General features: G+C 57.8%; 1 protein-coding gene across 1 annotated transcript; it reads left to right on the top strand.

Annotated features, from left to right (window-relative positions):
- The first annotated feature begins 289 nt into the window (after positions 1 to 289).
- Positions 290 to 11981, top strand: Chga (chromogranin A). The gene is made up of 8 exons (XM_004837031.4): positions 290 to 550; positions 1264 to 1310; positions 3528 to 3621; positions 4276 to 4344; positions 6445 to 6543; positions 8059 to 8484; positions 9130 to 9593; positions 11504 to 11981. Exons 1-8 carry the CDS (start codon positions 361 to 363, stop codon positions 11585 to 11587), a joined length of 1473 nt encoding a protein of 490 aa, XP_004837088.1. The 5' UTR covers positions 290 to 360; the 3' UTR covers positions 11588 to 11981.
- The last annotated feature ends 355 nt before the right edge of the window (positions 11982 to 12336 follow it).

The raw sequence follows: 12336 nt of genomic DNA, 5'->3' as shown, positions 1-12336 counted from the left end.
GCACTGTCCACAGAGGGACCTCGGTGCAGGTGGGAAAACGCGAGGCCAGAGATAGGGAGCGACTTGCGCACCAACATACAGGGAATCGGTGGCACCGTTGGGGGATGGAGGATCGGTTGAGGGCTCTGGGCCACCTCCTGCAAGCTAGACACTGTTCGCTGCCAGTCTCAGCAGCTGCGAGCGGCGGAGGCCGCCAGATGCCAGAGGTGAGGCTGGAAGTGGAGCAAGGTGGAGCCAGACCCCGGGGGGTGGGGGAAAGAGGCAGGGGGCGGCCCGATGACGTCATTTCCGGGGTCGGGGTATATAAGCAGGGCACACGGGCGCTGCTGCTAGTACTGCAGTACTCCAGCCCGGCGCGCGATGGCTCGCGGGCAGACCGACGGACCCGCGGACGCTCGCCCCCCGAGACGCTGCGCTCCCGCCCGCCGCCGGCCCAGCAGCCTCCCTCATGAGGCCGCCTTGCCGGTCCCCACGCCACCAGCTGGTCCGCGCCCGGGGTTCGCCAAACGCTCCGCCGCCGTCCTGGCGTTCCTGCTGTGCGCCGGGCAAGGTGAGCGAGCCGGGGGCTCGGCCGAGAGGGTCCCCGGGCGCCCCGCCAGCCCGAGGTCCACGCGTCCCCTCGGCGCGGCCAGAGTTCAGCACCACGGGCAGCGCCTCCTCCACCTGATTCTCACCGTGGCCTCCACCCAGGCCCCGCGGGACACCCGGACCGGACTCCCAGGCGCGGGGACAGGGCCCCCTCGCGCCCCCACCTCTAGTCCAGGCTCGGCGTCTCGGCTGCATCGGGGCCAGCGCCGGCTTCGCCCCGGGGCAGCCAAGGTCACTGGGGGAGGTGGAAGGACTGCCGCCGCCTGCCCTCTCACCCTCTTACCCTCTCCCTCTCCCTCTCCCACGTGTCTTCTCTTAGAATCCCTCCCGCTCTTCACCCTCTCCACGCTGCTGGCCCCACCCCAGTCCCACTGCACCGCTGCCCTTGTTTTCGTGGCAATTGCCTCCCTCTAGAACACGTCCCCACCCCACCCCTACTCCCAGGAGGAGCTTCCCCAAGGGAAGGGGTAAGGCCCTTCAGTGCAGCCTGGAATGGGGGGATGAGCCCCGGAGGCAGCGTCCGAGGAAGGGAAACAGAATGGGCCCTGGCCTCTCGGGTGGGTGCAGACAGTTGTGAGGGGCAGCACCGGGTGAATGGGCCCCTGAACCCAGTCAGGAGGGCCTGGGCTCCTCTTAGTACAGAGGAGTGACCGGGGTGCTCTCTTTTCTTCCCAGTCACTGCCCTCCCCGTGAACAGCCCTAGGACTAAAGGGGACATCGAGGTAAGCAGGAGCATTGGGGATGCCCTGGGTTGGGGGAGGAGGTTCCGGGGCGGACACCTCCCAGCCAGTTCTTGGGCAGCTGCAGGAGTGAGTCTGGCACAAGGTCAAGAGCCAGCACTGCGGCTGCTGAGCCCAGGGACAGCTTGCAAAAGAAGATATCAAAGATTTCTTGCTTTTCCTGCTGTCCTGATGTGGGGACTCCCCCAGCTCTCTCTGAGCTCCTGTGCAGCCCAAAGGGGCCTGTGTGCTCCCTGCTGGGTCCAGGTGCAGGTCCTGAACACTCCAAATCCAGGAGGCCCAGTGGCTGGTGGGAGTGGCTTCCGGTGGTCATGGCTGTGCACAGACCTGCCCGGCTCTGGCCTCCCCTTTAGATCTGGTAGCACCCCCCCACACACACACACACACACCAGGAGGCGTTCAAACCCTAGCTCTCCCACAGGGCCACAGTGAAAACATTTTTGACTGTGGCTTCTTCGCCCTGAACTCTGGCTAGTTGGGGGCTGCTGGTGGAGGTCACCATGGAAAGGACCTTAGGGGACACCAGTGTGTGGGGGGGGCGGGGAGTCCTCTGGCAGTAAGGAAGACTCCACACCAGGAATTTTCCCATCTGAGTCAAGGCTGCTTTCCCAGGCCCTGTACTCATATTTATCTCATCTCCACTGGAGTCACAAATGTCTACTCCTCATTTTCTAGGTGCTGTTTTCTTCTATGAGAGGCTACAGTTTAAACCAAAAGCATCAAAGAGATTTCAACCTCAGTTTGTTAATTACATTTCCTAATATACATAGGCCAGAATTGAAACCTCTACCACTCCTTTTAGCTGTGCAGTTTTGGGAACATTCAGTTCCTCTGAGCCTCCTCTTCCTCCCTCTCCCTTGAGGGAGGTGGGAAGAGTAGAAGTCATGGATATGAAGTGCTTGGCAAACGGTAGGTCCTCAATAAATGGGCACTGTTTTTCTTAGTGCTTCCCTTCTGGACTTCTCCAGCCTCCCTAGGACCGCTATGCAATTCCTGCCTCCCAGAATCGGCCCTCACAAACCGTGGTTATCTGATATGCACAAGGCAAGGTCTGAGGTTACAGGGAGGTCAGGGCACAGGCTGCTGGGCACTGCTTGCCAGATCCTGTATTCACCACCCCATAGTCACCATGTCATGCCCAGCAGCTGGGGTCAGGGGCACCAGAGCAGCTGGTTGACCTGAATGTTCCATCTGCGGCTGTGACTGCACACACTGTAGAGCGTTTGCCAGTGTGCCATCCTGGATCCCTGGACTGGTTGCCTTGGCATCCCAGAGACACAGCCTCCCACCCCCTCACTCACCGCCAGCATAGCCGATGCACGTCTGACACCTCCTTCTCTCCGAGCCCTAGGCTGTTGAAGCAAGTCTGAAGTTGTGAAGCCCTCCTTGGGCACGTGTGGCACTTCACGCTTTATAGAATGTTTCCCCATCTGTGCCTCTGTACCCTCGGTGGGCAGTGGGAAGGCGTTCTTGCTCCCATTTTACACACGAGGACACTGAGGCTCTGAGAGGTTAAGTCACTCGCCCAAGGTCACACTGCTAAGAAATCACACTTCCACTGGCACCAGCACCAGAGGTCCATTTATCAGGTGCCTAGTGATCCATAGCAGCTTGCCAGACACTGGATAAGATGTTCAGAGGTATGGCTGCTGCTGCTGGCCTGGGATGGGGACCCAGGTGTACCCAGTGTGTGCCCCTTATCCAGCCAGACTATGAGACTGTCACCTCCTGCACATGATTACACTGCAGGTGTCTGGAAACAAGGCAGAACCAGGGAAGGTCTTTGCTGTCTTTTGGGCAATCCTGACCCTGAAGCATCTGTGAGGCCTCAGGACTTTGGAAAACATCCTCTTAATTCCCAGAAGAGTTCCTTAGCCTTAGAGAAATGACCTTGGGACAAGAAGATAGCAGTACCCGCCCCATAGCCCACACTCCCTGTGATCAGCCCTAGAGGGGCACCTGCTTGCCTGGCCATGTGATTGGAATGCCTGGCCCATGGCAGACAGCATAGGAAGGTTTTCTGCCATTGTTGTTACTGTCAGGCTAAGGCAAGTGAGGTTCCTGAGCCAGGCATCCACATACTCATGGAAACCAAAGCAGATGCCCTTCTGTTCTCAACAGACAGTGTTCCTCTAGAGCCCCTGGGGGCTGAGCCCCATGCCCAAACCAGTCCCAACCTTTCCTCCACCGTCTTCCCAGGTGATGAAGTGCATTGTCGAGGTTATCTCTGACTCGCTGTCCAAGCCCAGCCCCATGCCTGTCAGCCAGGAGTGTTTGGAGATCCTCCGAGGAGGTAGGAGTCCAAGGCTGGGGCTGGGAGGTGAAGACTGGGTGTGTGGCTTTTGATGGAACCAATCATTTAGTCAGCCTAGGCCAGCACTGAGCTGGAGTCTGAAGGGGACTGGTGCTGAGGGAGTCACTGTTCCTATTCTCCCAGAGCTTATGGACTAGCAGAAGGGACATAACATGAATACAGTGTGCTGAAATTCTAGGCAGAATGAAGCCAGGGCTGGAAGAACAAGCCACCAGACCGTGAGCTCCCCGTCACCTGGATCTTGTGTGCTATATCCCCAGTGTCAGAATGGAGCCTGGCACCTGGCAGATACCCCATGGATCTGTGATGAATAAGGAGTAACCTTTCCAAGCACAGGCAGGTCTTGGCCAGCTGCTGGGTAGAGCCAGTCCCATCTAGGTTGGGCTTGGAAAGCAGCATTGGCAATCAACAGGTAGAAAGTGAAAAAAGGGTCCTGCAGGCAGAGCGGATGTCATGGGCAACAGCCTGGTGGGAAATGTACTTAGACCCTTTATCTCAATATTTAATCTTACTGCTGCCACCTGGCTTTGAGTTTCCAGAACAAATCCCTTGTGCTCAGCTGGAAATATTGATGGTAATCTCTCTCTCAGTCACGCTCTGGAAACCACCCATAACTTGGCTCTTTCCCTGCAGACGAACGGATCCTTTCTATCCTGCGACACCAGAATTTGCTGAGGGAGCTGCAAGACCTAGCTCTCCAAGGTATTTCCCAGCCGCTGCGCACGATTCTGGGGAAATTCCAGGAACCAAGAGTCAGAAATCAGGGTGGAAGTTTGAACAAGACCCTCTGGGGTACTTGGTTATTTCTTTTCAGTTACAGAGCAGAAAGGTAGGTCCTCCATGCCACCGGGCCAGTAATCTATTATTGATATCATTAAAGAGATCAAAGCCCACGGAGGTTGAGTATCTGGCCCAAGGTCACACAGTGAGTAGGGTTGCATCAAAATCAGATGCAGCTTTCCTAATACCCGACGGAGTCTGGAGTCCAGCCATTTTAGGAAAGGCACTTGCAGGACTACAATGTGGAGAGGATTCTTTTCTTCTGTAAGCTGAGAAAGAAATTGATCACAAGAGGAGAGGGGCCCTTTTCCCTTGTGAGTGCCTGCTGAAGGGGTAAAGGGGGAGGCGGTGTCTTACCTGCCCCCACACAGACCAGACTTGCAGGGGGCTTCAGGGTGAGGCATGTCTCCCTGAGGGATTAAGAAAATCCACAGATGCTATTGGGAGTGGAGTAACTGTAAGATAGTGAACTCCCTGTCTCTGAGAGTATTCAAGCAGACAGCTACTCCCCCCAGCTCCTTCCAGGATTGCCGCAAGGCACAGCACTGCCCTGGCTGATTGGAAAACTTGGGTCTTGCCCCTGTCTGCCCCTGGCTGACTCCCCGAGGGAAGTGCCATTTATGCAGAAGGGGGGGCCAAGATCACTGGCGCCTTGTGCCTGAGTCTGGCACCTGCTTCCAACTCGAGGAAGCCCCACTTTCAGGGCTGGCCTGGGTCTAGGGGTGGGGGGTGAAGGTGGCTCTGATCCAGGAAGCCCCCACTCTGGGCCCTTGGGGCAGACTGGGCTGTGTGTGAGAACAGGAGAAATCTGGGAGGAGGCAAATAGATTCCTCCGTCCATGCCTCTCCCGGTTATCATGCCTGCTTTCTGTCGCTTGGGGCGCTGCCCAGCAGCACACGCCTGCCCATGTGGTTGTCACAACTCAAAATGGGTGCCTGGTGCATAGCAGGTGCAGGCAGAGCCCTGGCTGCTAGTACCTGTCTATTATGAACTTTGCCATCATCGATGCTGGGCTTAGATTTTTTAAGCTAAGCATGAAATATTTTATTACAATATCATAAATTTTTTTCGAAACAGAGTCTCGCTCTGTAATTCAGGCTGGCCTCGAACTCACAGCAACCTTCCTGCCTTAGCCTCCCAAGTCCTGGGACCACAGGCATGCACCACCATGCCCCGCTCTATAATACGATAATTTTAAAATTAAACATTGAATGGGCAGCTTACATTTGAATAATTAAATATCATGTCAAGGAAGACTGTTAGAGGAGAATGTGTCTGGAAACATCTGGGTGTTTGTGTGTGTGTGTGTGTGTGTGTGTGTGTGTGTGTGTGTGTGTGTGTACAGGGTGTGGATCCAGCATACACAGCATCCTATGCATAGGTATGGGGTTGTTTTCCATTGTACAGGCACTGTGTGTATCTTCAGCCCTCATCACCTCCACTCTGCCATGGGCTCTGTAACACCTGGCACACCTGCCTCTACCTTAGTTCCTACCTGTGTCAACAGTGGTTATGGATGAGCATCCAGTCGTGGAGAGCCTATGTTGCCCGAGGTCCCCAAGCTATGTAATGCCCAGGAGAGGGCTAGAACCCACATCTGTCCAGGCCAGGGCTGGCCCACAGCCACCCCAAAATCCCTACGTTGGGGGAAAAACCATCAACAGCTGCAGAGCTGACCTGGCCGAGAAGCCAGCATCCAGAAGCAGGCACAGGCATGGAGACAGTAAGAAGAGGTGGCAGCAGCATCTTGGGACGATGCAGGGAGAGGGGCTTGGGGGTTATAGTAATGAGGGGCAGCCCCGGATTCAGGCAGGGGAGTGGGGCTTAGAGTTCACGGCAGCGGGTGGCAGCCCTGGGCTCAGATGCAGGTGCAGGGCTTGGCCGGGACTCCTGAGGGGCCGGGGTCCCTCGGTGTCTCACTGGGCAGCCCCAACTGGATGCAGCTGATTTGTACATGGGCCTCGGTCTTGTGGCCAGAGGTGCTGGGGCTGGGGCAAATGGGACTGTCCTGCTCTCCACCAGGGACCAAGGAGAGGGCACAGCAGCAGAAAAAGCACAGCAGCTTCGAGGAGGAGCTCTCAGAGGTTGTGGGGAACCACAGCGACAAGGCCAAGCGGAAAGGTCAGTGCCACTCGGCTGGCCGGAAGTGGGTGGGGAAGCGAGGACGGCGAACACCATAGTCACAATGGTCAGGGTTTCCACGGAGCCGGAGCACCTCCTTTAAGCCCGAATGTTAGCTGGTATTTCCTTCCCTTTGCACATGGAGAAACTGAGGCCCAGGGAGATTAAGTCCTTTGCCCAAGGTGAGCCCCCTGATAAGGATTTGAATCTGGGTCCCACCTGCCCACCTCAGGGCTGGCATTGTAGGGCAGAAAGTCTCTGGCCTGGCAGTGCCTACCCTGGGTCTGCCCCGTGGCCCTCCCCAGAATGCCTACAGGGCCTTGGTGGCCCCTTAGAGTGGCCAAGCTGGAGGAGGATGTGGAGCAGCGGGCTCAGAATGCTAAGTAAACTGGGTTAACATTCTTGAAACCAAAGAGCTTTCAGGAGTCAAAGGGGTCACGGCTCCGGGCGATGTGACACCCTGTCACCCATCTGCCCTTCAGAAAGAGCCACAAACTGCAGGCTCTTTGCATATGGCAGTGGGCGGCTAAGGCACGTTTCCGGGAGCTGGGTCACAGTGGCATTGCAGTGTGGCAGTGAGGCCGGCTGCCTGCACACTGTCCCAAGCTGTCACCCTGTGGCCACTTGGGGTGCTGCTTGGGGCCCAGGGGAGCCTGCAGGGCAGCAGGGAAGAGATAGAACATCTGTGTGCAGGCGTGAGCTTGCCCCTGGAAGCTTTAATTCCAAATGACCCTGAACTCTGTTTAGAGACATGGGATCAAGGCTCAGTTCTGCTGCCTACAGCCTGCAGGAGCAGGGACAAGTCACCTAACCTCTCTGAAGGCCAGTCTGGGTCTCTCTGTAACAGGCACAGGACCACCGGTCCCCTGGAGTCCTGGTGACACTCAAACAGTGGCCTGTGCTTGGCCATGCTTTGTTCGGTGGTGATCATTCTTGTGATGAGAGGGAGTTTATTGTCGCCAAGAAAATACCTTTTAATAAAACCCTGCAAATACTAAGGAACTGAGCACTTTGACAAGATACCCAAGACAGAGAAACCCCACGTGGAAGGGACAATGCAGTCCCTGTTGCCTATGACACAGAAAGATTAAGCGACCTGCTCAAAATCACACAGCAGTTCAGCTGATGTCCTAATTTTCAGTTCAGATTGCTGTCTTCTGGGGTCATTTTCAAGGTCTGTTGATTTTTGGGTTTGGTTTTTTGTGGTTTTTTTGTACCAGGATCGAACTCAGGATCTTGCGCTTGTGAGGCAGGTGGCAGAACCACTGAGCTAAATCCCCTGCTGGGTTTAGTTTTTAGTTTTTAAATCACATCCTGTTTTAAGAGGCAGACTTAAAGAAACACCATCTAGTTGTGCCCAGAGCAAAGCCCAGACACAGAGCTTAACTCTAATGCTTGTCTTGGGGCTCGATGGCAGCCAAGCCATGTGGTGACTAAGATCTGAAATTGGCCTCTGGGGAGGCCCCGCATGCAGCCTGGTCCTCAGGGCCTGACTCTGCCCTGTTGTTTCTGCAGACGTGATGGAGGAAGCTTCCCCCAAGGATGCCATGGAGCGAGGAGGGGATGGTAAGGAGGAGAATGCTGAAGCCACAGAAGAAGCTAGGCCCCAGGCCCTCCCGGAACCTAGGCAGGGCTCTGTGACCTCAGGGAGCAAGCGGGCCCCCAGTGAGGAGGAGGAGGAGCAGGAGGCCCCCAACACCCAGCTGCCAGCCAGCCTCCCCAGCCAGGAACACCCAAGCCCTGCACAGAGTCTAGAGGACGGCCAGAAGGGCACAGGCGCAGAGCAAGGGCAGCCGGAAAAGAGGGAGAAAGAGGAGGAAAAGGAGGAAGACGAAGAGGCCGGAGACGCCGGAGAGAAGGCTGTGCCCGGGGGAGAAGACCCCACTGCAGTGCTGAACTCTCACCAGGATCTCAGTGACAAGGAGATCCAGAAAGGCGACAGTACGTGGGGTGACAGGGACCTCAACAAGCATGTCTGGGAGATGGGGTGGGTGGAAGGGACCTTATCATCCATTCCACCTTCTCATTCCACCTTCATCACTGTCTGGAGACATTGGTGTTATCTCCATGTTCCAGATGGAGAAATGAGGCTCAGAGAGGTTAAGGGATTTGCCCAAGGTCATACAGCTCATGGGTAGTGAACGCTGAGGGTCCAACCCTGGCTTGTCTGACCCCAACAGCCACCTCCAGTCTGGGAGGCAAGAGACCTTTGCAGGGTGAATGGCCGGTGGGCTCTGGCAACAGACCGACAGTATGTCGGGTGGGAGCAGGCTGAGCCGGGACAGTGTCAGCTTCTACTAGGGTTTAGGAGACTCTGGCTTCTCTTGAGGGTCTTATCAGGGCCTCCCTCAGGCTGGGTCAGGGGCTCCCAGGGCGAGGGGCCAGAGGAGGAGGTGGGCTCTAACTATCCAACCCCTTTGAGCTGAGAGGGTCTTAGAAACATGGGATCAAGATGGCGCCTCCCTCTGAGGGGTCCCTGTGGAGAGACTGGGCTGGACCCTGAGATCCCACCTGTGGCCCCAGGAGTGACACTGGGGAAAATGGCGGCCTCTCCTCATTTCCTACTCTTGTCACCATCTGCTCCAGGTTGGTCCGAGGCCCTGGATGTCGATGGAGCTGGGAAGACTGGGACTGAGGAGGCTCGGCCCACCGAGGGGAAGGGAGAGCAGGAGCAGGAGGAGGAGGAGATGGCAGGGGTCCCCCAAGGCCCCTTCCGGGGTGGGAAGAGCAGGGAGCTGGAGCAGGAGGAGGAGCGGCTCTCCAGGGAGCGGGAGGACGCCGAGCGCTGGAGCAGGATGGATCAGCTGGCCAAAGAGCTGGCAGCCGAGAAGCGGCTGGAGGGGGAGGACCAGGAGGACGACCCTGACCGCTCCATGAAGCTCTCCTTCCAGGCCCCGGCCTATGACTTCCGGGGCTCTGGGCCGCAGCTTCGACGAGGCTGGAGGCCGTCTTCCCGGGAGGACAGCATCGAGGCTGGCCTGCCCCTCCAGGCCCATGGCTTCCGTGAGGAGAAGAAGGAGGAGGAGGGCAGTGCCAACCGCAGAGCAGAGGTTGGTACGGGGAGATGCCAGCCCTGGGCCAGGCCCCGGACGTGCCGGCCCACCCTGACACGTGTCCCTGGCCCCACTGCGGGGACATGGTCCCCTGGCACCTGGGGCTAGAGAGGTGCTCAGAGAGGGGCTTCTGAGGGAGGGGAATGCCTAGCTCACAGTGGGCAGGAGGACAGGTGAGTGGCAGGGAGGCGAGTGGCAGGCAGAGTGGAGACTTCCTCCTGAAGGCCTTCAGGAGCCTGTGCAGCTTGTGAGCAGGTCATGGGGGTGACGGGCAGGGCTTGGAAAAAGAAGGAGCTGGCAGGACTATCTCGGGAGCTGTGGCCCTGAGAGCTAGGAGGGAAGTGGGCAGGACACTAAGGGCCAGGTTTTGCAGTTGGTGCAGGCAGGTCCTCCTGGACCCCGGACCACCTGGGCACACTGTCCTTCCAGGTTGAGGCCCACGATGGCAGAGGGGGGACAGGGCCAGATGTTCCCTGGGGTGTGGTGAACGGTAGGGACCACGGACATGTGTCAGACCTGGGTTCATCCTTGTCTCAGCCGTGTGGCTTTGGGCAGGTCAGTGCCCTCCTCTGAGCCTCACCAGTACCGCATTTGGGAAATGGGGATAAGGAGTCCTTTCTGCTCACCTCATTGTCACAACAACACACACGAGTTTGAAGACCTGGCCTGCCTAGGGCCACTTGGGCAGCTGACTGGGGTGGTGCAGGGATACTGGTGGAGCCCCCGGGAGAGGTGGGAGCCGGGCTCTTGGCAGCTGGAGGAGGCCCTGGTGGCACCTGGCTCAAGCTGCAGGCCCAGGTGGAAGCGAGGCTCCAGGGTGCCACACCTGTCCACAGCACTGACCCTAAGGCCCTTCTTTGCCCACCCAGAAGGAGTGGCCCCTTCTTTGGGCCCTGACCCTCTCTCCGGGCCTGGGATGGGGGCCTTGTTGGCAACCTGAGAGGAAGAAGGCCCCTTCCTGGCCACTGGAGCTGGGAGAGGGCATATGCCCATGTTCCCTGAGCCTGGGCGGACAGGCTCAGGGGCAGCAGCTGTGAACCCAGCACAGGTGGAGCGGCCTTGAGCACCTGGCCCTTCCCCACCCACTGACACCAGGGAGAATTTCCCTCCAGCTTCCCTTCTGTACAAGCAGGGGGAACCCCAGGTGGCAGGTGGAGAAATGGGGACCCGAGAGTCTTGAGGACAAGATGGGGTGAGGGCCTCCTCCTCCCAGTACAAGACGAGCACCACAGAGCTCAAGCCCCTGTCTCCAGGGCAGCCACTGTCAGTGACCCTGTGGACAAGGTGTGCCATCAGCAGTCCCAATCAGCAGGGACCCCAGGAAGACAACCCCTGTAGGTGAAGACCAGGGAGGTGGCCAGGGGCTGGGTCACAGAACAGGGCTCAGAGGGGCGTGCCTCCGTCCCTGTACACACTGGCTGCCAGAACTTGGGATCCCCAAAGATCGGGACCAAGGATGAAGAAGGCCCAGCTGTAGGCAGGTGGGTGTGGGTGCCGTCATAGCACCCAGCCTACCCCACATTCTCCATAGGACAGAGACTAGAGCACAGAACCAAAGCCAGGCCAGGTTGATCATGGGAGCCACTGCTCCCTGTGCGGATGTATGTGTCAGTGGTGCTGCCTAAAGGGATGGAAGCTTTGTTTCCCACGTGCCCTGAACCATTAGGACGAAGTGGGGCCGAGAAGAGGCTCCCAGGGGCAGCTTCCCCGCCTTCTTGTGATCACAGTCCTCAGGGCAGCCCAGCAGGGCGACGTCATTGTCGCCATGAAACAGATGAGGCTCACAGAGGTAAAGCCACCTGTCCAAGGCCACACAGCTAACCAGGAGCCCTGCCAGTCTGGCTAATTGTCCCTCGGTGCTGCTGGCACAGGCCAGCCCTGCAGTGACCCTCAATGCTCTGTCCTAGGACCAAGAGCTGGAGAGCCTGTCAGCCATCGAGGCAGAGCTGGAGAAGGCGGCCCACCAGCTGCAGGCGCTGCGGAGGGGCTGAGGCATCAGCGGGGACAGCCGGCCAGGGCCCCAGGTCACCCCATGGTCCTGCCTCTGTTGTCCCCTCTACAGGTCCTGGCCAGATGGGCCGGACGCTGCTTCTGGTAGGCAAGTGTCCTCCAGCCCACCCAAGCCCAGGCCACCCTGTCACCCCCACACTCCTCTCTGCTCTTACCCTGCCCTGAACACCCACCTCGGGGAGGCCCCGTAACTTTCAACGCGGATTACTCCTCTGTGCGCACAGGCAGCTTTCTAGAAGTTCCCCTCCACCTTTGCATCCACTGGGCACAACTGCAATAACTTCTGACCTTTTGGTGAAAGCTGAGAACTCCTGACTATAATATATTCTGTATTAAATTTATCTAAGGAAAAATAAATCCGCTCTGGGCACTTTCCTTTTTGGACTTTTTCCCTTGTCAACTCTTGAGTGGGGTGGGGTACACTGGACTTGGGCAAAGGGACTGAGGGGTTCAGTCTGCCTGGGGTGATTCCTTTCTGGGCCACTTCCTGGCTGCGGGATTATGGGTGGCTTTGCCCCCATGTGCTTCCATTTCTGCATCTGGAGAATGGGGGTGCTGACCTGCCCTCAAGGATCCGTGGACGGTGTAGGTGACACGAGGCAGGCTGGGACGTGTTACCTGTTCTGAGGCTGCCCTTCCAAATGGGCTGTGTCCCCTCATCACCTGTGGGGCCAGCTAGGGGCCCTGACGGCCATAGGCACCAGACCAGCTGTGGACCTCCTGATGTGTT

This window comes from Heterocephalus glaber, unplaced genomic scaffold, assembly GCF_053883595.1.
Source record: "Heterocephalus glaber isolate CG9 unplaced genomic scaffold, H.glaber_assembly_v1.0 deba00001608, whole genome shotgun sequence".
Lineage (NCBI taxonomy): Eukaryota > Metazoa > Chordata > Mammalia > Rodentia > Bathyergidae > Heterocephalus > Heterocephalus glaber.
Note: the sequence above shows the minus strand (reverse complement) of the source record. Positions and strands in the feature narration are given on the sequence as shown.